Source organism: Hyperolius riggenbachi, chromosome 12, assembly GCF_040937935.1.
Source record: "Hyperolius riggenbachi isolate aHypRig1 chromosome 12, aHypRig1.pri, whole genome shotgun sequence".
Taxonomy (NCBI): domain Eukaryota; kingdom Metazoa; phylum Chordata; class Amphibia; order Anura; family Hyperoliidae; genus Hyperolius; species Hyperolius riggenbachi.
In genome coordinates this window covers 17,713,471-17,740,005 of record NC_090657.1, presented here as the reverse complement: position 1 = coordinate 17,740,005, position 26,535 = coordinate 17,713,471, and the positions used below count along the sequence as shown (strand labels likewise).

The following is a 26,535-nucleotide window of genomic DNA, read 5'->3' as shown; positions in this document are numbered from 1 at the left end:
GGTCTGTGTGCCGTTGCTGAACTGTGCAATGCCAACAGGATTGAGGGAGGTTTTTTTTTGGTACTTACGTATTATCCCGTCTGGAAAGTTTGGCAGCTTTTTGTTAATGTTCTGTTTGATCCCCTTGCCAGATCTAACCATTTTTGGAAAGCTGAAAGTCCCGACTTTCCTTTGTACTGGGTCCAGAGTCAATGCGATGCCCCATTCCAAAGTGTGGGTAGTGGGGTTGGGGGGAGGAACGGGTGTCCCCTGCACTTTGTTGCAGAGAGCACAGTGGAATTGAGTCTCCTACCCATGCCAGTAAGAGAGGAGATGAGGGCAGGGCCAGATTTACCATAAGGCACTGTAGGCACCTGATGATGGAAAGGCGGCTAACTCCCCTCCTCGAGCGCCTACCTTCCTTGTTCCCTATGCAAAGTAGTATAGGGGAAAGTAGAATCCCAAGCAAAATATAAATGAGAGGTTACTCACCCTGGTTCTGCATTCTACTGACTGGATCTCATTTCAATCAGGGCACCTCTAGATTCCTAATACTTGGAGGCAATTCTGGCTACATAATACCAAGGATAGCTCTGGCTATGATGGTGGGTAAGGAAAGTAAGGGATAGGTGACAGCTGGGCCAGCCAGCACACTTTCAGTGCAGTTCAGCGGACGTTTGTAGGTTCATGGAGGGTGAAGTCTAGGGTTCCAGGACATCTGTACCTATAGGCTCTTGTGATGTAAATCCGGACGCGGATGCAAAGCTGCGCTGCTCCTTCATCTGTAATGAGAAACCCAGGGCACTTGACATAAGTTTTGAAGACACAGATTTATGCTGCAAAGGAAGAAGAAGACCTACCGGGTGTGCTGCTTATCATGATGTTGGGTCCATCTCGTACTTCTGTAATTGCACTTTGTGAAGCCAAGTTCAGGGGACGCTCCTCCTTCAAAACCCAGGAACTTGTGAACTGAGCGTCATGCCGACTCGGGACCCAGTGTGGGACTTTCAGCTTTCCAAAAATGGCCAGATCTTCCTGGGGGAGCAAACAGAACTTTAACAAAAAGCTGCCAAACTTTCCAGATGGGATCATACATAAGCATACCTCCCAACTTTTTGAGATGAGAAAGAGGGACACGTAAGCTACACCCTAGTCATGCATACCATAAAGATTTCATAAGAAAAATGTGTTGTTTTATAATTCAAACCACACTGGTCCTCTCTATCCTGGTTCATTTTCCTTAATATTAACATTTTAAAATGAGTAATATATCAATTGAAAGGATGCAAATAAAGTTTAGAGTCAAACACACACATTTTTAGTAGAGAAATCTATATATATATTTACATAGAAAGAGGGACAAAGTCCTGAAAGAGGGACAAATGAGGAGGAAAGAGGGACAGAGGGAAAGGGATCCCAAAGAGGGACAGTCCCTCCAAAAGAGGGATAGTTGGGAGCTATTGCATAAGTACTACTACTACTAATAATAATACGGTAGTAGACCAGGGATAAGGTAAGGATATCCCACAACAAGAGCTTACGTTCACCGATTTTGATAACAGGAAATATGCTAAGAGTGAAACACTGAAGGGCTGCAATACCGTTCTCAACCTGAAGTGGCCGCTGCCTTCTCGAGTTTCTCTTGCTCTGGAAGTCGCTCTCGGTACGGTGACGTCAGGTCTCTGCGTCTGCCAAGATGGCGGCGCTCTGTGAGGAGCTCACGTTGTGCGGTTTGCAGACTACCGGATTGCAAGGTGTGGAGGCGGCGGGCGAGGAGGACACAGTGCTGGTAACCGGGTCGGACAGAACGGTGACCCTCTACAAGGTACAGGCTCGGTAGGGGCTGACATAGGGGGTCTGGTGGCACATGAGGGTCTGGTCTGTTTAGTGTATGGTATTGAGGGAAGACACGTGGGACTGTTTTTCTGCTATGGTACGCTCTGAAGGAGGACATGAGACTGTGTCTCTTTATGGTAAAGCACTGTGGATGAAGACATAGAGGTCTGGGTAGGGTAAGGACTGGACTGAAGGAGAAACCATGGGGGTCTGGCCTGGTTAGGGTAAGGACTGAAGGAGAACACAGGGGAGGTCTGCTCTGGTTAGGGTAAGGACTGAAGGAGAACACAGGGGAGGTCTGCTCTGGTTAGGGTAAGCACTGAAGGAGAACACAGGGGAAGTCTGCTCTGGTTAGGGTAAGCACTGAAGGAGAACACAGGGGAGGTCTGCTCTGGTTAGGGTAAGCACTGAAGGAGAACACAGGGGAGGTCTGCTCTGGTTAGGGTAAGGACTGAAGGAGAACACAGGGGAGGTCTGCTCTGGTTAGGGTAAGGACTGAAGGAGAACACAGGGGAGGTCTGCTCTGGTTAGGGTAAGGACTGAAGGAGAACACAGGGGAGGTCTGCTCTGGTTAGGGTAAGGACTGAAGGAGAACACAGGGGAGGTCTGCTCTGGTTAGGGTAAGGACTGAAGGAGAACACAGGGGAGGTCTGCTCTGGTTAGGGTAAGGACTGAAGGAGAACACAGGGGAGGTCTGCTCTGGTTAGGGTAAGGACTGAAGGAGAACACAGGGGAGGTCTGCTCTGGTTAGGGTAAGGACTGAAGGAGAACACAGGGGAGGTCTGCTCTGGTTAGGGTAAGGACTGAAGGAGAACACAGGGGAGGTCTGCTCTGGTTAGGGTAAGGACTGAAGGAGAACACAGGGGAGGTCTGCTCTGGTTAGGGTAAGGACTGAAGGAGAACACAGGGGAGGTCTGCTCTGGTTAGGGTAAGGACTGAAGGAGAACACAGGGGAGGTCTGCTCTGGTTAGGGTAAGGACTGGACTGAAGGAGAAAACATGGAGGTCTGGCCTGGTTAGGGTAAGGACTGAAGGAGAACACAGGGGAGGTCTGCTCTGGTTAGGGTAAGGACTGAAGGAGAACACAGGGGAGGTCTGCTCTGGTTAGGGTAAGCACTGAAGGAGAGCACAGGGGAGGTCTGCTCTGGTTAGGGTAAGGACTGAAGGAGAACACATGGGAGGTCTGCTCTGGTTAGGGTAAGGACTGAAGGAGAACACAGGGGAGGTCTGCTCTGGTTAGGGTAAGGACTCAAGGAGAACACAGGGGAGGTCTGCTCTGGTTAGGGTAAGGACTCAAGGAGAACACAGGGGAGGTCTGCTCTGGTTAGGGTAAGGACTGAAGGAGAACACAGGGGAGGTCTGCTCTGGTTAGGGTAAGGACTGAAGGAGAACACAGGGGAGGTCTGCTCTGGTTAGGGTAAGGACTGAAGGAGAACACAGGGGAGGTCTGCTCTGGTTAGGGTAAGGACTGAAGGAGAACACAGGGGAGGTCTGCTCTGGTTAGGGTAAGGACTGAAGGAGAACACAGGGGAGGTCTGCTCTGGTTAGGGTAAGGACTGAAGGAGAACACAGGGGAGATCTGCTCTGGTTAGGGTAAGGACTGAAGGAGAACACAGGGGAGGTCTGCTCTGGTTAGGGTAAGGACTGAAGGAGAACACAGGGGAGGTCTGCTCTGGTTAGGGTAAGGACTGAAGGAGAACACAGGGGAGGTCTGCTCTGGTTAGGGTAAGGACTGAAGGAGAACACAGGGGAGGTCTGCTCTGGTTAGGGTAAGGACTGGACTGAAGGAGAAAACATGGAGGTCTGGCCTGGTTAGGGTAAGGACTCAAGGAGAACACAGGGGAGGTCTGCTCTGGTTAGGGTAAGGACTGAAGGAGAACACAGGGGAGGTCTGCTCTGGTTAGGGTAAGCACTGAAGGAGAACACAGGGGAGGTCTGCTCTGGTTAGGGTAAGGACTGAAGGAGAACACAGGGGAGGTCTGCTCTGGTTAGGGTAAGGACTGAAGGAGAACACAGGGGAGGTCTGCTCTGGTTAGGGTAAGGACTCAAGGAGAACACAGGGGAGGTCTGCTCTGGTTAGGGTAAGGACTCAAGGAGAACACAGGGGAGGTCTGCTCTGGTTAGGGTAAGGACTCAAGGAGAACACAGGGGAGGTCTGCTCTGGTTAGGGTAAGGACTCAAGGAGAACACAGGGGAGGTCTGCTCTGGTTAGGGTAAGGACTGAAGGAGAACACAGGGGAGGTCTGCTCTGGTTAGGGTAAGGACTGAAGGAGAACACAGGGGAGGTCTGCTCTGGTTAGGGTAAGGACTGAAGGAGAACACAGGGGAGGTCTGCTCTGGTTAGGGTAAGGACTGAAGGAGAACACAGGGGAGGTCTGCTCTGGTTAGGGTAAGGACTGAAGGAGAACACAGGGGAGGTCTGCTCTGGTTAGGGTAAGGACTGAAGGAGAACACAGGGGAGGTCTGCTCTGGTTAGGGTAAGGACTGAAGGAGAACACAGGGGAGGTCTGCTCTGGTTAGGGTAAGGACTGAAGGAGAACACAGGGGAGGTCTGCTCTGGTTAGGGTAAGGACTGAAGGAGAACACAGGGGAGGTCTGCTCTGGTTAGGGTAAGGACTGAAGGAGAACACAGGGGAGGTCTGCTCTGGTTAGGGTAAGGACTGAAGGAGAACACAGGGGAGGTCTGCTCTGGTTAGGGTAAGGACTGAAGGAGAACACAGGGGAGGTCTGCTCTGGTTAGGGTAAGGACTGAAGGAGAACACAGGGGAGGTCTGCTCTGGTTAGGGTAAGGACTGAAGGAGAACACAGGGGAGGTCTGCTCTGGTTAGGGTAAGGACTGAAGGAGAACACAGGGGAGGTCTGCTCTGGTTAGGGTAAGGACTGAAGGAGAACACAGGGGAGGTCTGCTCTGGTTAGGGTAAGGACTGAAGGAGAACACAGGGGAGGTCTGCTCTGGTTAGGGTAAGGACTGAAGGAGAACACAGGGGAGGTCTGCTCTGGTTAGGGTAAGGACTGAAGGAGAACACAGGGGAGGTCTGCTCTGGTTAGGGTAAGGACTGAAGGAGAACACAGGGGAGGTCTGCTCTGGTTAGGGTAAGGACTGAAGGAGAACACAGGGGAGGTCTGCTCTGGTTAGGGTAAGGACTGAAGGAGAACACAGGGGAGGTCTGCTCTGGTTAGGGTAAGGACTGAAGGAGAACACAGGGGAGGTCTGCTCTGGTTAGGGTAAGGACTGAAGGAGAACACAGGGGAGGTCTGCTCTGGTTAGGGTAAGGACTGAAGGAGAACACAGGGGAGGTCTGCTCTGGTTAGGGTAAGGACTGAAGGAGAACACAGGGGAGGTCTGCTCTGGTTAGGGTAAGGACTGAAGGAGAACACAGGGGAGGTCTGCTCTGGTTAGGGTAAGGACTGAAGGAGAACACATGAGGCTCTGTCTTTTTATGGTAAACATTTGGTGCTAGTCTACTTTAGGGGACCCAGCAGGAAACCTCATAGGGAACAGTAATCCAATCACAGCACCTTCTTATGCTCGGAATACACGACTCGATTCTGAGCCATTTAGATGGCTCGATAGATCATTTCCGACATGTCCAATCTCCGTGTCGCGCTCGATTCTGCATTGAAGACAATGCAAAAAGATAAGAAAAACGAGCAGAAGATAAGAGAATCGCCTGCGGAATCGAGCAGGGAATCGATCGAGTGGAAGAATCGAGCCGCAAAATTGAGTTGTGTATTCCCAGCATTACAACATAAAGCCTTGTGGTTGGCCTCATAGTGTGATCATAGTTTACAGCAACCTATTGGAAACAGCAGTTTGAGAGGGTGCTGTCTTATGAAGGTTGCTGTTGGGTCCCCAAAAGTAGACTAACACCAAACGCTTATGGAAGACCCACTGGGTTTGTTCTGGTTATGAAGATCCTTTTTGGGCTGACTGGTGATGGGAAGTGGTTATTGAAAGCAATGTGAAATGACATATGAGAGTCTGGTTATGTAAATACCCAAAGGATGCACACATGGAGGTCTGGTTATGGGCAATGCTGAGAGAGGGCACTGAGGATGGACACGAGGAAAGGTTTTGGGCAGTACTGACAAAGTCTCCGCTATAAGGTCCGTTATCCAACTTACAGCATCTGAACCTAATATAGCGCCGAAGACCATTAACAGAGACAACGTAACACCTTGGTCAAACTTCAAAGAAATTGATGAAGAAGTCACATCACGCATCCTCCTTCACCTCCGCCTAACTACCTGTGACTTGGATCCTAGCCCAACACAATTCATGTTGAATTGCCCGACCTGTTTGTACTGGTATTCCTCAAAATTGTTAACTGTTCCTTACAATCAGGGATATTTCCTGCTTTACTGAAGGAAGCAATCATCAGGCCTCTCCTCAAAAAACCCTCCCTGGACCCTGATGCAATGACCAGCTACAGACCTGTCTCTAACCTTCCCTTTCTGGGTAAGCTAATAGAAAAAGCTGTATACCTCCAGCTGGAATCCAAAATCCTACAAAACAACAGCTATGACCCATTCCAGTCTGGCTTCGCGAAACGCCACAGCACTGAAACTGCCCTCATCCAAATAGGCAACCACCTGCTCATGGCAAGAGACCGAGGAGAGTGCTCGATCCTCATACTGCTAGACCTTTCTGCAGCCTTTGATACAGTTGACCATGACATCTTGATAAACAGCAACAGGAATACTGCGGCATTGATGGCATAGTTCTTCAGTGGTTCCAATCCTTCTTGAGTGGCAGAACCCAAAAAGTGTCTATGGGTCCCTTCCTGTCCACCCCTATACCGCTTAAGTATGGGGTGCCCCAGGGCTCAATCCTCTCTCCCCTGCTTTTCACAATTTACATGTTACCGCTTGGAAAGTAATCCAAAAACATGGCCTGACATACCACTGCTATGCTGATGACACCCAACTATATATTTCCTTCAAGCCTGGTGTGACAGACCCAACTCCAACTATAAACGCCTGCTTACGTGAACTACAGCAATGGATGAGTGACAACTGGCTGAAACTGAATGCAGACGAAACTGAAGTCCTTCTGATCGGAGGGCAGAGCATGACAACAAAACAACTTAACTTGCAGTCTTCACCACTGAGAATAGGAGGCACAGATCTAAGCAGCTCTGATCATGTGCATAGTCTGGGAGTTATAATTGATGGGGATTTAAACTTCAGAACTCACATCTCTGCTGTAGTGAAATCATCCTATTTTCACCTGAAGAACACCACAAAAATCAAGCACCTCATCCCCACAGAAGATCTACCAACCTTAGTTCATGCCTTCATCACATCCCGACTGCACTACTGCAATGCTCTCTCTACACTGGCCTTCCAAAAAAGGACATGTGCCGCTTAGAGCTCATACAGAATACTGCTGCCAGACTGTTAACCAACCAACCCCGTCACTGCCACATAACGCCAGTCCTGCATTCCCTTCACTGGCTACCTATAGAATGAAGGGTCCTATTCAAGATCGGCCTACTGACATTTAAATCCCTGAATAATCTGGGCCCTGGATACATGAAAGAAATGTTACAGCTGCGTAGCAATCCCCACATTCTCAGATCCACAGGTTCTAATAATTTAGTCATACCCAGAGTCCACTTGGAAACTTTTGGTCCCAGAGCCTTCTGTCATGCTGCCCCTATGTTTTGGAACGCCTTACCTCAACAGATCAGGACAGCTCCATCCCTAGACGTGTTCAAATCCAGACTGAAACCCCACCTGTTCAGTTTGGCATTTGCAGAAATATAACTTTTGTTGTGTGAATACTTCATCCTACTACCAATTACTGAATCTGAGAGAGCCTAAGCGCTTTGAGTCCTATTGGAGAGAAGCGCTATAGAAATGTTATTGTATTGTATTGGCTTTATGGATCACAGTCATGAATGACCACACAAGAGAGGTTATTTTTATACTGTAGTTATGTTGGTCTGGGTGTGATACATGTGGGAAGCACTTTTTATTAGTTTTTAGATATATTATGTTGGTCTCTAGGAGCAGCTGGACCGTAGTGACCATTAACCTTTCTCCTGTCTGCAGGTGTCTGACCAGAGACCACTGGGAAGCTGGGCGGTAAAGCAGGGCCAGCGGTTGACGTCTCCTGCAGTGTGTAATCATGGGACCGGGGAGTATGTGGTGGTCCACGATGAGAAGGTGATAATTATTTTGGTGTATGTAAAGCTTTTTTATTAGTGTGTTAAGCCGGAGAAGCTTCCAACATAAAAATAAGATCTCTTGTAAAAAGTATATTACATAGTTATTAATCCACATTTTTTTTCTTTTTTATGTCTTGAATTTGCTTGAGAATTTAAAGCAAACCTTTGAGGTTTGCTATAGACAATTTCTAATACTTGGGAGGGGGAAGCCTCAGGATCGGGCTGGTGGAGGAGGATGGGGGAAGCCTCTCCAGGATCCGGAGGCTCCCGTCTCCAGAGGTGGATACACCATAGGGGCACTTTTTTTCCATACAGGTACACTTTTTTTTTTTTTTAAACCAACCCTTGGGACATGCTTCCCTTGGGAGGAGGCAGCCTCTGGATCCTAATGAAGCTTTCCTGGTCCTCCTCACCCTCTGGGATCCAGCGGTGCGTCGATAGTGGCGTTCGAATGCCCGACGACCGACGCTATACAGCGGGTATACATTACCTGTTCCGGCCGGCGCGAGTCACCGCTGTCTTCTTCTCCACTCCAGACCGTTCCTGCAGCTACAGAGAACTTCCTGTCCCGGCAGGAAGTTTAAACAGTAGAGCGCCCTCTACTGTTTAAACTTCCCCTGGACAGGAAGTTCAGTAGCTGCAGGAACGGTCTGGAGCGGAGAAGAAAACAACTGGGACCTGGGGACTCGCGCCGGCCGGAAAAGGTAATGTATGCGGGGGGGGGGGGGGGGGGGGGGCGATCAGCTTCACAGATTGTGAACGGGTTCAGGCTGTAATCGATTCACAATCTGTTTGCAGTAAAGGCAGCCATACGATCCCTCTCTGATCAGATTCGATCAGAGAGGGATCTATCTGTTGGTCGAATCTGATGGCAAATCGACCAGAGGATGGCCACCTTTAGATGACTCCTTTATGAAATAATTGCTTGAGCTTCAGGATGCATTCTTTAGTATTGGGGGGGGGGGGGTCCTATGTATTGTAGAGTAGGAAGAGAGGGAAGAATCTGTTTGTGAAGATGAGTTGTGAAGAAGTTAGTAGTTTGCAAAAGAGAGCTTTTTGATAAAAAGTTGATATGCAGCATCCTCTTGGCTACTGTTGTGTCATTTTCATTATCCTTTGTATCATTTTTCTCTGTGGTCATTCATTGATGCAGTGTGTTTCCTCCTGCAGGTGCTCCGAGTTTGGAAGGATGAAGATGTTAACTTTGACAAAGTGTTTAAGACAACGGTGCGTCTGCCAGTCACGTGTCGACTTCCTGTAAACATTATGCCTGTTTTTGATCCTCAGTAGTAGTGGATCTGTGCCATATATTTCCTAAAGTTATCTTGCCATGAAAGTGATAAGGAGGGGGCATGGGGCACTATACTGATCTGTTGCATAATGATTCACTGGCTGTAAGTCAATTATCTGGCCGTAATATTTTAAAGCACTCAAAAGGAACAACATTGTACATCATGAAAGCGGATCCGAGATGAAAAACTAACTATAACAAGTAACTTGTCTATATATCTTATCTAAAGTTTTCATAATTTACACAGCAAATCTAGCTGCAAACAGCTTCATTCGAATATGATTATTTCTTCCTGTGATACAATGACAGCAGCCATGTTGTTTGTAAACATTACACAGAGACAGGCTTATCTGTATCTTGAGCATTCAGCCTGTGAAAAAAACCTAATCCCCCCTCCTCCTCCCTCCTCCCCTCTGCCTCTGAAATCTCTGGCTAGTAATAGCCCTGCCCAGACTGAGCTCCCATGAGCCCTTGCTACTGCCTTGGCTCTCTGAAAACCTGTGGGCGTGGTTTGTTTAGTTTATAGGGAATTAGAGTATTAAAACAAAAAAGTATTGGGCTTGAGGAATGCCCTATAAACTATAGGAAAGGAACACAATTATGCAATGAGTAAACGTTCACCTCGCATCCACTTGAAGGTTGGGAAGTCACAAAGTCATTGTCAAAGGATCAAAATTGCAGTCAGGAGGTCAGAAATGGCAGCGTCCATGTTTCTCTAATGATGTGTACTTAAAGTACACCTGAACTGAGAGGGATATGGATACGGTTATGCATATTTCCATTTCAACAATACCTGGCTGCGCTGCTGATCCTGGGTCTCTAATACATTTAGCCACAGCCCCTCAACAAGCATGCAGATCAGGTGCTCTGACTGAAGCCAGACTGGATTAGCAGCATGCTTGTTTCAGGTGTGTGATTCAGACTATTCTACAGCCAAAGAGATCAGCAGGACTGCCAGGCAACTGGTATTGTTATTATAGCTGCCTCCACATCCCTCTCAGTTCAGGTGTCCTTTAAGCCAGGGAAGGGGGAGCAACTCATTTGCATACACAATTGCAACACAGTACAGTAGTTAAGCAGCCTAATATTTGTCTTGATCAGTACACCTAGTTGCAGTTCTTCTGTTTACTGAAAAAAATGCCATCTAAAGCAAAGTGCACACATCCAATTTTGATTGGCTGATTTTACCACTTCCATGGAGTATGAGAGTTCACTTACACAATCTGTTCAAACTGCATGGAAGTGGTAAAATTGGTCAATTAAAATTGGATGTGTGTTTGCACCTTAAAAGGAGGAGGTGCGGTCTGTTCAGCCAATAGGCAGTTCTACATCAGGCTTCATGGTGGGAATGAGGCGGGGTTTAACTTCTGTTTACTGTCTGTCACAGCTCTTGTCTCTGAGTGGAGTTGGTGAGCTCTACCCCCTTAAGAAATCCCTCACTGCTTTCCAGGTACTTGGCTCCCATAATGCTTTGCTCTGTTACAGCTGCAAGACTGACACCACTGTAGTAAATACCAAAGCTATTCATTACTGGTGTCAGAAATCTTGAGGTTTGGATATTTGAGAAAACCACGAGACACTTAATACTTTAAACCTATACTTTTGAGCTAAAAACAAAATAGGCTTAAAATGATAGAATTTCACTTTATTGGTAAAATAACTGAGAATAAGCTGAAATGGCACTTTTCTGCAACCATGGCAACTAAGGATGGGCTGAAAATGACAAATTTTGATTCCACAGGGGACAGAAATTAGTCACAAGATTCCCCCCCTGAGGCTGAGTTGTCAGAATCGGTTATAGTAAAGTTAGCCATAAACCTAGCGGTGATGGGCAGATTCGACTGAGACAAAACTCTCTGATCAAATCTGATTAGAGAGAGAGATCTATCGGCTGCCCATAAACTGCAAACTCATTCCCGAATAATTTCAGCTTGAAATCTTTCTGGAATCGGCCACATCAATGGCATCGCTCCTGTACCCTAATGTGTAAATGTGTATTTATGTGCATTACCTGTCCTGTGTCACAGTGCCCGTCCTCTTCCGAATCCAAAGCTCTTCTCTATGCACACCAGCTGGCAAGGCGCATGTGCGATGCCACACACCTACCGGGGTGCTATGCGCCAGCAGGGTGTAAGGGCAGTGTAATGGACAGCGGCGGATTTGGAAGAGGACGGCTCCACGACAAAGAACATGTAATGTACTCGCGCGCAGACACGCGCGCAGACACGCGCGCAGACACGCGCACAGACACGCGCACAGACACGCGCACAGACACGCGCACAGACACGCGCACAGACACGCGCACAGACACGCGCACAGACACGCGCACAGACACGCGCACAGACACGCGCACAGACACGCGCACAGACACGCGCACAGACACGCGCACAGACACGCGCACAGACACGCGCACAGACACGCGCACAGACACACGCACAGACACACGCACAGACACACGCACAGACACACGCACAGACACACGCACAGACACACGCACAGACACACGCACAGACACACGCACAGACACACGCACAGACACACGCACGCACACACACACAGACACACACACACAGACACACACACAGACACACACACACACACACACAGACACACACACAGACACACACACAGACACACACACACACACACACACACACAGACACACACACACACAGACACACACACACAGAGACACACACACAGAGACACACACACAGAGACACACACACACACAGAGACACACACACACACAGACACACACACAGACACACACACACACACACACACACACACACACACACACACACACACACACACACACACACACACACACACACACACACACACACACACACACACACACACACACAGACACACACACACAGACACACACACACACACACAGACACACACACAGACACACACACACACACAGACACACACACAGACACACACACACACACACAGACACACACACACACACACACAGACACACACACACACACACACACAGACACACAGACACACACAGACACACACACACACACACACAGACACACACACACACACACACACAGACACACACACACACACACACACACACACACACCCCTACACACACACAGACACGCACACACACACACACACACACCCCTACACACACACAGACACACACACACACACACACACACGTTTTGTCGCTTGTCCCGATCTCCATTGCCATTACTGCTGCACACTCGACAGACCATGATGACCCGACATCTTGCAGCATGTCCGACTGATTAATGCGACCAATTGGTTGCATTGTCGCTCAGGCATGCACTTGGCAGCACCTATTTTCATCTGAATAATCGGATGAAATGGTGCTGCCAAGTGCATACCCGAGCGACTATGCGACCAATTTTGGGCCACAATTGGTCTATGTGCTGCCAAGTTCCCTGATGTATAGCCACCTTAACAGTCCGTCTCCTCTCCAAGAGGCAAAAGGAGGGATTGAGTGGTGTGCCATTGTGCCATGCCCCCTCACAGAACCAACAGCGAGCGATCAGGCCATTGTAACAAGGTGAGGATCTGCCTCCAGAAGCTGACCAAGACCTGCATAAAACTTAAAAAAAAACTGGTGGGGGGCTAACTAGTGATAGACTCTCTTCATTTTACTGTAGTATTCTAGTAGCTGTCTCCATAGTGCTGGGCTTTCTTACCAGAAAACCCAGAACACCTTGCAAACCAATTGTCTGGACTGGTCACTGTATGATGTTTTTTCTCCCCTCTCTCCACAGCTCTCGGCAGATGTGTGGGGAATCCATAGTCTTCCAGACTGTGAGCCCCTCATCCTGTTCCGCGGGGGAGCCGTGCAATTCCTGGATTCGTTGCTCGCTGATCCGCGGCAAACCATAGAAAGCGTTTTAGCAGAAGGAGAGGCTATCCGGTATGCTGGCATATTTATTGTTGTGAATCATTTTACAGTTTTACTCGGCTTCAGTTCATTAAAAGCAGATCTATAGGCAGAAAACTAAAACTGTTATGTAGCTACATAGTTTGGTTAAAAAAAAAAAAATCGTACAACACAGTCCTGCACATATCTCAATTGACCCAGAGGTTGGATTAATATATATATTAATATAATTATTTGACCCCTCACTGATTTTGTAAGTTTGTCCAATGACAAAGAAATGAAAAGTCTCAGAACAGTATCATTTCAATGGTAGGTTTATTTTAACAGTGGCAGATAGCACATCAAAAGGAAAATCGAAAAAATAACCTTAAATAAAAGATAGCAACTGACTTGCATTTCATTGAGTGAAATAAGTTTTTGAACCCCTACCAACCATTAAGAGTTCTGGCTCCCACAGAGTGGTTAGACACTTCTACTCAATTAGTCACCCTCATTAAGGACACCTGTCTTAACTAGTCACCTGTATAAAAGACACCTGTCCACAGAATCAATCAATCAATCAAGCAGACTCCAAACTCTCCAACATGGGAAAGACCAAAGAGCTGTCCAAGGATGTCAGAGACAAAATTGTAGACCTGCACAAGGCTGGAATGGGCTACAAAACCATTAGCAAGAAGCTGGGAGAGAAGGTGACAACTGTTGGTGCGATTGTTCGAAAATGGAAGGAGCACAAAATGACCATCAATCGACCTCTCTCTGGGGCTCCACGCAAGATCTCACCTCGTGGGGTGTCAATGGTTCTGAGAAAGGTGAAAAAGCATCCTAGAACTACACGGGAGGAGTTAGTGAATGACCTCAAATTAGCAGGGACCACAGTCACCAAGAAAACCATTGGAAACACATTACACCGCAATGGATTAAAATCCTGCAGGGCTCGCAAGGTCCCCCTGCTCAAGAAGGCACATGTGCAGGCCCGTCTGAAGTTTGCCAATGAACACCTGAATGATTCTGTGAGTGACTGGGAGAAGGTGCTGTGGTCTGATGAGACCAAAATAGAGCTCTTTGGCATTAACTCAACTCGCTGTGTTTGGTGGAAGAAAAATGCTGCCTATGACCCCCAAAACACCGTCCCCACCGTCAAGCATGGGGGTGGAAACATTTTGCTTTGGGGGTGTTTTTCTGCTAAGGGCACAGGACAACTTAATCGCATTAACGGGAAAATGGACGGAGCCATGTATCGTGAAATCCTGAACGACAACCTCCTTCCCTCTGCCAGGAAACTGAAAATGGGTCGTGGATGGGTGTTCCAGCACGACAATGACCCAAAACATACAGCAAAGGCAACAAAGGAGTGGCTCAAGAAGAAGCACATTAAGGTCATGGAGTGGCCTAGTCACTCTCCGGACCTTAATCCAATAGAAAACCTATGGAGGGAGCTCAAGCTCAGAGTTGCACAGAGACAGCCTCGAAACCTTAGGGATTTAGAGATGATCTGCAAAGAGGAGTGGACCAACATTCCTCCTAAAATGTGTGCAAACTTGGTCATCAATTACAAGAAACGTTTGACCTCTGCTTGCAAACAAGGGTTTTTCCACTAGAGGCTCATACACACATCAGACCATAGTCTTTGGAAAATGAAAGATCACAGACCAATCTTACCCGTTCCATGTAGTATGAGAGCCATACCTACAAAGTCTATTCTATGGAGCTGAACTCCCCATCAGACAGAAATCTTTGCAAGATGCTGCACACAAAGATGCTGTACACAGTCAAAAGATCAGTATCTGCAAAATATTTTTCCTGCAAAATGCATTCATAGTCTATGAGATCTGCAGATCATCATACACACCTTGTTTAACTGACACTCATCTGCAGATCAGATCCACCAGGATGGATTTTCAGATCTGCAGATGATTGTCAGATATGCAGATGAATGTCAGTTAAACAAGGTGTGTATGAGGATCTGCCGATGAATGTCCGTTAAACAAGGTGTGTATGATGATTTGCAGATCTCATAGACTATGAATGCATTTTGCAGGAACAGATCTTTGGCAGGAACGGATCTTTTGCAGATACTGATCTGTTGCATGTGTGCAGCATCTTTGTGTGCAGCATCTTGCAAAGATTTTTTTCTGATGGGGAGTTCAGTTCCATAGAAAAGACTGTGTGGGGTATGGCTCTCATACTACATGGAAGGGGGTAAAATTGGTCTGTGATCTTTCATTTTCAAAAGACTATGGTCTGATGTGTGTATGTGGCCTAAGTATTAAGTCTTTTATTGTTAGAGGGTTCAAAAACTTATTTCACTCAATGAAATGCAAATCAGTTGCTATCTTTTATTTAAGGTTATTTTTTCGATTTCCCTTTGATGTGCTATCTGCCACTGTTAAAATAAACCTACCATTGAAATGATACTGTTCTTAACTTTTCATTTCTTTGTCATTGGACAAACTTACAAAATCAGTGAGGGGTCCAATAATTATTTCCTCCACTGTATGTATGTATGTATGTATATATATATATATATATATATATATATATATATATATATATATATATATATATATATATATATATATATATATATATATATATATATATATATATATATATATATATATATATATTTTATAGTACATACCAAAAGTTTGGACACACCTTCTCATTCAAAGGGTTTTCTTTATTTTCATGACTATGGACATTGTAGATCCACACTGAAGGCATCCAAACTATGAATTAACACATTATAGTACATAACCAAAAAGTGTGAAACAACTGAAAATATGTCTTATTCTAGGTTCTTCAAAGTAGCCAACTTTTGCTTTGATTACTGCTTTGCACACTCTTGGCATTCTCTCGATGAGCTTCAAGAGGTCACCTGCAATGGTCCTCCAACAGTCTTGAAGGCGTCCAGCTCACCCCAAACCATCTCAATTGGGTTCAGGTCTGGTGACTGTGGAGGCCAAGTCATCTGGCGCAGCACCCCATCACTCTCCTTCCTTATCAAATAGCCCTTACACAGCCTGGAGGTGTGTTTGGGGTCATTGTCCTGATGAAAAATAAATGATGGTCCAACTAAACGCAAACCGGATGGAATAGCATGCTGCTGCAAGATGCTTTGGTAGCCATGCTGGTTCAGTATGCCTTCAATTTTGAATAAATCCCCAACCGTGTCACCAGCAAAGTACCCCCACACCTCCTCCTCCATGCTTCACGGTGGCAACCAGGCATGTAGAGACCACCGTTCACCTTTTCTGCGTCGCACAAAGACACGGTAGTTGGAACCAAAAATCTCAAATTTGGACTCATCAGACCAAAGCACAGATTTCCACTGGTCTAATGTCCATTCCTTGTGCTCTTTAGCCCAAACAAGTCTCTTCTGCTTGTTGCCTGTCCTTAGCAGTGGTTTCCTAGCAGATATTCTACCATGAAGGCCTGATTCACACAGTCTCCTCTTAACAGTTGTTCTAGAGATGTGTCTGCTGTTAGAACTCTGTGTGGCATTGACCTTGTCTCTAATCTGAGCTGCTGTTAACCTGCGATTTCTGAGGCTGGTGACTCGGATGAACTTATCCTCCGCAGCAGAGGTGACCCTTAGTCTTCCTTTCCTGGGGCGGTCCGCATGTGAGCCAGTTTCTTTGTAGCGTTTTGAGACTGCACTTGGGGACACTTTCAAAGTTTTCCCAATTTTTCGGACTGACTGACCTTCATTTCTTAAAGGGACTCCGAGCAGTGCAGAAACTATGGAAAGACGCACATCATTTTAAAGCTCTCTTTCTCCTCTTTCCAATGATATATAAACCACCCCCCTCCGCCTTTTAGTTTTTTGCTATTTTCGCGATTGAAATTGCCGCGGCCGCGATTTCGATCGCGAAAATAGAGAAAACTAAAAGGCGTAGGGCAACGATTTAGGTGTCGTCAGAAAGAGGAGAAAGAGAGCTTTAAAATGATATCCATCAAGCCATAGTTATATTGTATTACACAGGGCGACTTTTTGTCAAAGTCAGCAGCTGCATTCAGCAGAATGGAGCTGCTGACACTGGGGAAAGTGTCGCCCTGTGTAATACAATATAACTATGGCTTGATGGATATCATTTTAAAGCTCTCTTTCTCCTCTTTCTGATCGCGAAAATAGCAAAAACTAAAATGCGGAGGGGGGTGGTTTATATATCATTGGAAAGAGGAGAAAGAGAGCTTTAAAATGATATGCATCTTTCCATAGTTTCTGCACTGCTCGGAGTCCCTTTAAAGTAATGATGGCCACTCGTTTTTTCTTAGCTGCTTTTTTTCTTGCCATAATACAAATTCTAACAGTCTATTCAGTAGGACTATCAGCTGTGTATCCACCTGACTTCTCCACAATGCAACTGATGGTCCCAACCCCATTTATAAGGCAAGAAATCCCACTCATTAAACCTGACCGGGCACACCTGTGAAGTGAAAACCATTTCAGGTGACTACCTCTTGAAGCTCATCAAGAGAACGCCAAGAGTGTGCAAAGCAGTAATCAAAGCAAAAGGTGGATACTTTGAAGAACCTAGAATATAACATATTTTTAGTTGTTTCACACTTTTTGGTTATGTACTATACTTCCACATGTGTTAATTCATAGTTTGGGTGCCTTCAGTGTGAATCTACAATGTTCATAGTAATGCAAATAAAGCAAACTCTTTGAATGAGAAGGTGTGTGTGTGTGCGCGTGTGCATGCGTGTGTAGATCTAGATATATCTCTCTATTTGTTACCTGTGCGGGGCTCTCCCCTTTCTCTTCCAGGGAGCTCCGTGGGAGGAGCTTGTGTCATCAGTGCATAGGTATTGAACATGGGGGTGTGGCATAGGGACATCATGCCTTACTTGCTGTTTGGGCTCGCTGTCCATAAGAGATGTAGGCATAGAGGAGCTCCTCCCCAAGAAATGGGGCAGAATTGGTACATTGGTGGTTGGCAATGGGACAGACAATGCATCCTACCTTGCATAATAAATATATTGTTGAGGTGGATTAACTAAGGGAGCACTGATCTAATTAGCATATAACACTTTATTATACAAAAGGCATCATGATCTATAGATTGAACACCTGGTGTTATAAAACCTACCATAAAAACAATTGTGGCCAATCATAAATGATCTATGGACATAACGATTCCCTATCAGGACTGCTGAACTCCTGTTATTTTCTTTGGGTTTCAATAATCTCATGAGTGGTAACACAAGCCTGACGGCTGTGGCCAGCAAACAAAGATCTGAGCTTAGTTCCACTTCAGCTGCTCCAGCACTTTACCTAAACCACATAGAAGTTACATTTTAAGTGAAATTGTAACATTAAGGCTATGTTCCCACTTAAAGGACAAGCTGAGGTGACATGATGAGATAAACAATTGTATCTATCCTCCTCCTAAAAATGACTTTTTCAGATATCCCACACTTTGTATTTAAAGCTAGTTTGTAAGTTTCTACTGTTTCATTGTCTCTGCTCAATGACCCCTTCATTGAAGTATGCCAGAGCTCAAGTCTATGAATTATTGACCCTATTTATCTCTTTCCTGCTTTCAGAAGCCATTTACTGACTGGAAAGTGTTTTATGACTGTAATTACTTATCAGTGAGGGTTACCGCTATAGTCCAACCCAGGCAGAAACTGTCACTTCCATACCAGATTTTTTAACTCAGGCAGAGAAAGAAAGGAACACAGCCTAGTTATTTGTGTGCTTGGCACTGTACATACACATATCTTTCTCATCCGTTTTTCACCTTGGATGTGCTTGTAGCTGATCTGTCTTATTTTGTTGTTTTTAGGTGGTCAAAGATGTTTGTAGAAGTTGGACAGCCGGTATTGGTGTTCATTACAGAAAAGGTTTGTAGATCTCTCTTGTGGAGTCTGTGTAAGGGCTGAGCAGGGTCCACTGCATTCACTGCTAGCAGGAACCACCTTTATACAGGGGCCAATGTTGCCTTGTATGAATAACAGAAGGTACATAAGTGGTGGTCCTGGAAAGAACTCCCCTGAGCTGAGGCAAAAGTCATTAGAAGCCATAAATAGGTACAACAGCCAGGAAAGTAACTTTTTTTTTTTTTTTTTGAAAGGAAGTCAGAAATGTCTTCTTCCATATTTTCCTTACTTAACCTATTTTGGTTCCTGGACGTAGAAACTACGTCCAGGAACCATGCGCGCTCCCGCGGCCGATCGCGCGCGTGCACGCGCACTCCCGGCCGCGGATTCGAAAGCCACAGAATCAATGTATCGGGCTATGGTGCCCGATCATTGATTCCTCTCCCCCGCTGAAAAAGCGACAGCTTCTCTCGGAAGCTTCGCTTTTTCTGGCCGTTCCCTCCCCGATGCGCCACTCTAAGCGTGTGTTATGCTTAGAGTGACGTCATGTAAACAAACTCATGGCCGCCATCTTGTGGCCAAAAAGTAAAACTACAACAAAAAGTAAAAAAAATTAAAATCAACACACATTTACATTAAAAAACTATGGTTTTCATCCCACCCTCCCAAAAATACCCAAATAAAATGTTTAATATAAAAAAAAAAAAATCATTACAATAAAAAAAAAAAACATGTAAATATTTACCTAAGGTGTAAATAGTGATAGATGCAAAACGGAAAAAATGCACCTTTATTTCCAAATAAAATATTAACGCCATACATTGTGATAGGGACATAATTTTAACGGTGTAATAACCGGGACATATGGGCAAATACAATACGTGAGTTTTAATTATGGAGGCATGTATTATTTTAAAACTATAATGGCTGAAAACTGAGAAATAATGAATTTTTTCCGTTTTTTCTTCTTCTTCCTGTTAAAATGCATTTATAGTAAAGTGGCTCTTAGCAAAATGTACCCCCCAAAGAAAGCCTAATTGGTGGCGGAAAAAACAAGATATAGATCAGTTCATTGTGATAAGTAGTGATAAAGTTATAGACTAATCAATGGGAGGTGAACATTGCTCAAGTGAAAACGACGGAACGCGAATGGGTTAAGGTTTCCTCTAAATCAAGCCTAAATTGAGGAGTGGTGAAATGTTACCTCAGCAGTTGGAAGCCTCCAGATGGTCTAGAGACCTTCCGCAGCCTCGTACAGACCCCCATTCTTGCGCAGAGTCTATCTTTATCTCCTGGCCCTGCATCCATACTTGGCATGCGTGAGTAAGGTCTGTGCGTGGTCAGTCAAACAAAGCTACTTGTCTGCAACCTGTATGACAAGCTTTTGTCAAATCGGTATAGAGGGATCCTCTGTAGGAGTTACCTGGGAAACCTCCCTCTACTGAGGTAAATATCTAAGGAAAAAAGTATTTTTAAAGAGAACCCGAGGTGGGTTCTAAGAATCCTATTCGCACACAGAGGCTGGGTCTGCATATAATGCCCAGCCTCTGTTGCTATATTGTTGCCCCCCCCTGCGCTCTGCTGTCCCCCATAAATCAAACGCCATGCTAGCGACACGCGTGTCGCTAGCCAGCTGTTTACATCTGCACCGTTACTCTCGCCGCTCCCCTGCCTCCTCTATATCTCCGCTCCCCGCATGCGTCCCTTCCCTCCAATCAGCGGGGAGGGACGGGACGCAAGCGGGGAGCAGCGACATAGAGGAGGCGAGGGAGCTGCGAGAGTAACGTTGCAGATGTAAGCAGCCGGCTAGCGATGTTGCTAGCACGGCATTTGATTTATAGGGGACAGCAGAGTGCAGAAGGGGCAACAATATAGCAACAGAGGCTGGGCATTATATGCAGACCCAGTCTCTGTGTGCTAATAGGATTCTTAGAACCCACCTCGGGTTCTCTTTAAAGGAATACTATCGATTCACATATTTTTTTCAATTGGCACAGGAATTGTTTGGGAAGTGCTGCTAAGTACTGGTGTATTCATTTTAGTAGCAACTTCTTTGTTTACTGCTAGCAAAATACATTCAAAGTTTACTGAAAAACTGAGGCTGACTGAGCCATGAGGAGAGGGGAAATTCCCCTCACACTTGATCAGTTAACTCTATGTGTAGCTCTGTGTGTGACAGAGAGAGACAGGACACAGGAGCTGCAGCTGTTGGGAGCTCTGTTTCTGACTGAAGTGTCTGAAGAGAGCAGAGGAAATGTAACTTTTTCATACTGTTTTTGCTTTCAGAGTTTGATCTGTTTGATATTTGCTTTCTGTAGTCTGGCTGTGCATTGAAGCAGACACCCCTTCTGCAATTGATTGGTCCCAATATAGCTAAATCCTACCCTCAATAAATTACAGCTTTTGCCTCTGATATTTAACATGAAAAGTAGGAAAATGTTTACACAGCTACTTAGACATTATTTGTACACTGTCATTTTAGAACACTTGGGTATTGATAGTATTCCTTTAAGTGTATTTTTGATATGCCTAAAGATCCATAATTAAAGGGAAGCTTAAAGAGAACCACTAGGTGGGAATTTATTATGCTAGTGGGGCACAGAGGCTGGTTTATGCACAGTAACACCAGCCTCTGTTGCCCCATGGGGTGCCTCCATGTCCCCCCTGTGCGCCGCTATACCCCCCGCAGTGCTGGCGACACGCAGCGTGTCGCCAGCACAATATTTACCTAAGCGCTGTCTGTCAGCGCCGCTCCCCCGCCTCCTCCGCATCGGCGCTACCCGCCGCGTCACTTCCCTCCAATCAGCGGGAGGGAAGGGACACGGGTGGGTGCGCCGATGCGGGGGAGCGGCGCTGACAGACAGCGCTAAGGTAAATATTGTGCTGGCGACATGCTGCGTGTCGCCAGCACTGCGGGGGCTATAGCGCGCACAGGGGGGACATGGAGGCACCCCATGGGGCAACAGAGGCTGGTGTTACTGTGCATAAACCAGCCTCTGTGCTCCACTAGCATAATAAATTCCCTCCTCGGGTTTTCTTTAAGGCAAAAAAAAATTTGTTTAGTTTACCTGGGGCTTCCTCCAGCCTCCTGCACGCATACTGTGTCCACAACGTCCTCCTGACCCTCTCCGGCCTGCAGAAACGCGGATGTGGAAAACACTACTGCGCATTCGTAGAAAACTCCTGGCCACTGGAAGTGACTGGCCGCCAGGAGAAAAGCGCGATATAAATGTTATTTGTCTTGACTTGACCCACCCTCACGCTGGATGTGTTTCCTTTGCAGGTTTCAGATATCTTTGTGAACGTTTGGAGGCCGAGCCTGGAGCTATGTCACAGGTGTAAGCTCGACCAGTTCGCAGAAGGGGATCGTGCGCTGCATTTTTCTGCAGCTCTCAAGAACAAAATGGTTTCTTTATTTATTTTATGTGAGTAAACAAGCACTCCGGCGCTTCCATCCAGACTGAAACAAAACGTGACCTAAGACGTCTTAGTGGTGTAATGGACTCCTTCATATTATTCCACTGACTTCTTAGTTAGGGTGCCCAAACATGACTTGACTTGGTGGCCAATCATCCATCCAGTGTGATAGTTCTTATCAAATCGGATGAAAATAGGTGCTGGCAAGAGCATGCCCAATCAACGATGCAACCTATTTTGTGCCGAAATTGGTCGCATGTATCGATCGGACATATACAGTGGGTTGCAAAAGTATTCGCCCCCCTTGAAGTTTTCCACATTTTGTCACATTACTGCCACAAACATGCATCCATTTTATTGGAATTCCGCGTGAAAGACCAACACAAAGTGGTGTACATGTGAGAAGTGGAATGACAATCATACATGATTCCATACATTTTTTACAAATAAATAACTACAAAGTGGGGTGTGCGTAATTATTCGGCCCCCTGAGTCAATACTTTGTAGAACCACCTTTTGCTGCAATTACAGCTGCCAGTCTTTTAGGGTATGTCTCTACCAGCTTTGCTCATCGAGAGACTGAAATCCTTTCCCATCCTTCTTTGCAAAACAGCTCCAGCTCAGTTAGATTAGATGGACAGCGTTTGTGAACAGCAGTTTTCAGATCTTGCCACAGATTCTCGATTGGATTTAGATCTGGACTTTGACTTGGCCATTCTAACACATGGATATGTTTTGTTTTAAACCATTCCATTGTTACCCTGGCTTTATGTTTAGGATCGTTGTCCTGCAGGAAGGTGAACCTCCGCCCCAGTCTCAAGTCTTTTGCCGTCTCCAAGAGGTTTTCTTCCAACTTTGCCCTGTATTTGGCTCCATCCATCTTCCCATCAACTCTGACCAGCTTCCCTGTCCCTGCTGAAGAGATGCACCCCCTGAGCATGATGCTGCCACCACAATATTTGACAGTGGGGATGGTGTGTTCTGAGTGATGTACGGTTTTTTTTTCAGCCACACATAGCGTTTTGCATTTTGGCCAAAAAGTTCCATTTTGGTCTCATCTGACCAGAGCACCTTCTTCCACATGGTTGCTGTGTCCCTCACATGGCTTGTGGCAAACTGCAAACGGGACTTCTTATGCTTTCTGTTAACAATCCCTTTCTTCATGACACTCTTCCATAAAGGCCAACTTTGTACAATGCATGACTAATAGTTGTCCTATGGACAGAGTCTCCCACCTGAGCTGTAGATCTCTGCAGCTCGTCCAGAGTCACCATGGGCCTCTTGACTGCATTTCTGATCAACGCTCTCCTTGTTCTGCCTGTGAGTTTAGGTGGATGGCCTTGTCTTGGTAGGTTTACAGTTGTGCCATACTCCTTCCATTTCTGAATGATCGCTTGAACAGGGCTCCGTGGGATGTTCAAGGCTTTGGAAATCTTTTTGTAGCCTAAGGCTGCTTTAAATTTCTCAATAACTTGATCCCTGACCTGTCTGATGTGTTCTTTGGACTTCACGGTGTTGTTGCTCGCAATATTCTTAGACAACCTCTGAGGCCCTCACTGAGCACAGAGCAGCTGTATTTGTACTGACATTAGATTACACACAGGTGCACTCTATTTAGTCATTAGCACTCATCAGGCAATGTCTATAGGCAACTGACTGCACTCAGATCAAAGGGGGCCGAATAATTACGCACACCCCACTTTGCAGTTATTTATTTGTAAAAAATGTTTGGAATCATGTATGATTTTTGTTCCACTTCTCACATGTACACCACTTTGTATTGGTCTTTCATGTGGAATTACAATACAATTGATTCATGTTTGTGGCAGTAATGTGACAAAATGTCGAAAACTTCAAGGGGGCTGAATACTTCTGCAACCCACTGTGGGTGATTCTCGGCCAAAGTGCTTGATTGAATGCATGGCGGTAACGTCGTATGATAATGGGACAAACGCGACGAAAACTACGGCGCTGTCACCCCTATTGCAAATCTGCCTTGTATGTTGTTTTTTTTTATAGTTTACCTGTCTGCTGTCGCCCGCTGCTGTGCCCGTACATCTTCCATTTCTCCATTTGCGCCTCACACGCTGCCGGTGTATAGCATGTGGGGGGTGTCAGGAACCGGCCCGCGGCACGCCTGCGTATACGGTTCCCGACTGCGGGTTTGACCAGATCAAGCGGGGAGCAGCCTTATTCGAGCTAAAACAAGGCAGGGACCCCTCAGAACACCTCTCACTGCCACCACTAGCGGTTCACTAGACACTTCCAATCTGCTGTCGAGTCCTCAGCGCGCAATCCGCGTTTTCGTATTCGGAGGGGGCAGTGCTGGAAGCAGTGGATGTGGCGTCATGAGGCCAATTCCCAAGAGATTTCACGCTGAAATCGATCGGGAGTTGACCTGCGATGTAAGGTGGCCTACAGATATCACATTTGATCAGAGATCTATCTCTTGGTCGATTCGGCTGCCAGGTGTATGGGTACCTTTTAGGACTCTTAACCACCCTGGCGTTCTGATTAAATCGCCAGGGTGGCTGCGGGAGGGTTTTTTTTAAATAAAAAAAAAACTATTTCATGCAGCCAACTGAAAGTTGGCTGCATGAAAGCCCACTAGAGGGCGCTCCGGAGGCGATCTTCCGATCGCCTCCGGCGCCCAGAATAAACAAGGAAGGCCGCAATGAGCGGCCTTCCTTGTTTTGCTTATATCGTCGCCATAGCGACGAGCGGAGTGACGTCATCGACGTCAGCCGACGTCCTGACGTCAGCCGCCTCCGATCCAGCCCTTAGCGCTGGCCGGAACTTTTTGTTCCGGCTACGCTGGGCTCAGGCGGCTGGGGGGACCCTCTTTCGCCGCTGCTCGCGGCGAATCGCCGCAGAGCGGCGGCGATCAGGCAGCACACGCGGCTGGCAAAGTGCCGGCTGCGTGTGCTGCTTTTTATTTCATTAAAATCGGCCCAGCAGGGCCTGAGCGGCAGCCGCTGGCGGTGTTGGACGAGCTGAGCTCGTCCAGACCGCTCAGCTGGTTAAGTGTAACATAGCACGGTGGCGCAGTGGTTAGCTCTCTCGCCTTGCAGCGCTGGGTCCCTGGTTCGAATCCCAGCCAGGGCACTATCTGCAAAGAGTTTGTATGTTCTCTCTGTGTCTGTGTGGGTTTCCTCCGGGCACTCCGGTTTCCTCCCACATTCCAAAAACATACGGATAAGTTAATTGGCTCCCCCTAAAAAAAAAAATTGGCCCTAGACTACAGTACTTACAATACATAATATATAGACATATGGTAATAGTAGGGATTAGATTGTGAGCTCCTTTGAGGGACAGTTAGTGACAAGATATATATATACACTGTACAGCGCTGTGTAATATGTCGGCGCTATATAAATACTAAATAATAATAATAAAATAATAATAATAATATTTATACCACTGTAATTTGTTTTAGCCCATCCCACAATGCTGAGATTTCTTTGTTTGTGTATCTTCCCACAATAGTGGAATTTCCCTGCTATAATAAGTGTCTCCTAGTTCCTATTACTATCTCCTGTGTCTTTTGGGTCGTTGTTCTGCAGTTACATTTGCTTTTGTTCCTTTTAGGCTCCTCAGGACAGGTATGCCAGTCTCTGGTTCCTCTTGCCCAGTCTAATGGGGAGACAGAGGTCATCTTGTCAGTTTCTGCTCTAATCCACCTGCCGGAAGCCATAGATACTGGAGCAGTGCTAGTCCTCGATGACTCTCATATCGCCACCCTCACACCCTCCACAGCAAAGCAGAAAGGTAACCGTTCTTGTTGTTCTCTCTAGATAATTCTCAGCCGAGGCGGCCATGCAAGGAGACCTCAGCTGAGCATATGTAATGGTCAAATAATATGTTACAGGCTAACAGTGGTAACTATAGCAACTGAATGCATAGTCCTTCAAGTAGCTTCCTGCCAGGCAATATGCCTCGTGTGTACAAGATTTAGGGCTGGGATCACACTTATTAAAAATGGTGGGCAATTTGCAAATGTGCGAAATCGAATCCAGAAAAACTTGTATGGAAACTTGCCTAAGACTGCCAGAGTGTATCGGTGAAAGTCATGTTCATGAAATATGGGTCCTTGGAGTGTGTTTTCACCCCCTTCTC

General features: G+C 46.3%; 1 protein-coding gene across 1 annotated transcript in view; it reads left to right on the top strand.

Moving 5' to 3' along the window:
* The first annotated feature begins 1,655 nt into the window (after nt 1–1,655).
* The window catches only part of NOL11 (nucleolar protein 11), a 67,481-nt gene continuing 42,601 nt past the window's right edge, over nt 1,656–26,535 (top strand). Inside the window, exons 1-7 of the mRNA XM_068263801.1 lie at nt 1,656–1,804; nt 7,872–7,985; nt 9,158–9,214; nt 13,058–13,206; nt 18,969–19,026; nt 22,286–22,427; nt 26,008–26,187. Of these exons, the coding sequence (XP_068119902.1) occupies nt 1,676–1,804; nt 7,872–7,985; nt 9,158–9,214; nt 13,058–13,206; nt 18,969–19,026; nt 22,286–22,427; nt 26,008–26,187 (829 nt within the window). The 5' untranslated portion in view covers nt 1,656–1,675. The remainder of the gene's footprint in view (nt 1,805–7,871; nt 7,986–9,157; nt 9,215–13,057; nt 13,207–18,968; nt 19,027–22,285; nt 22,428–26,007; nt 26,188–26,535) is intronic.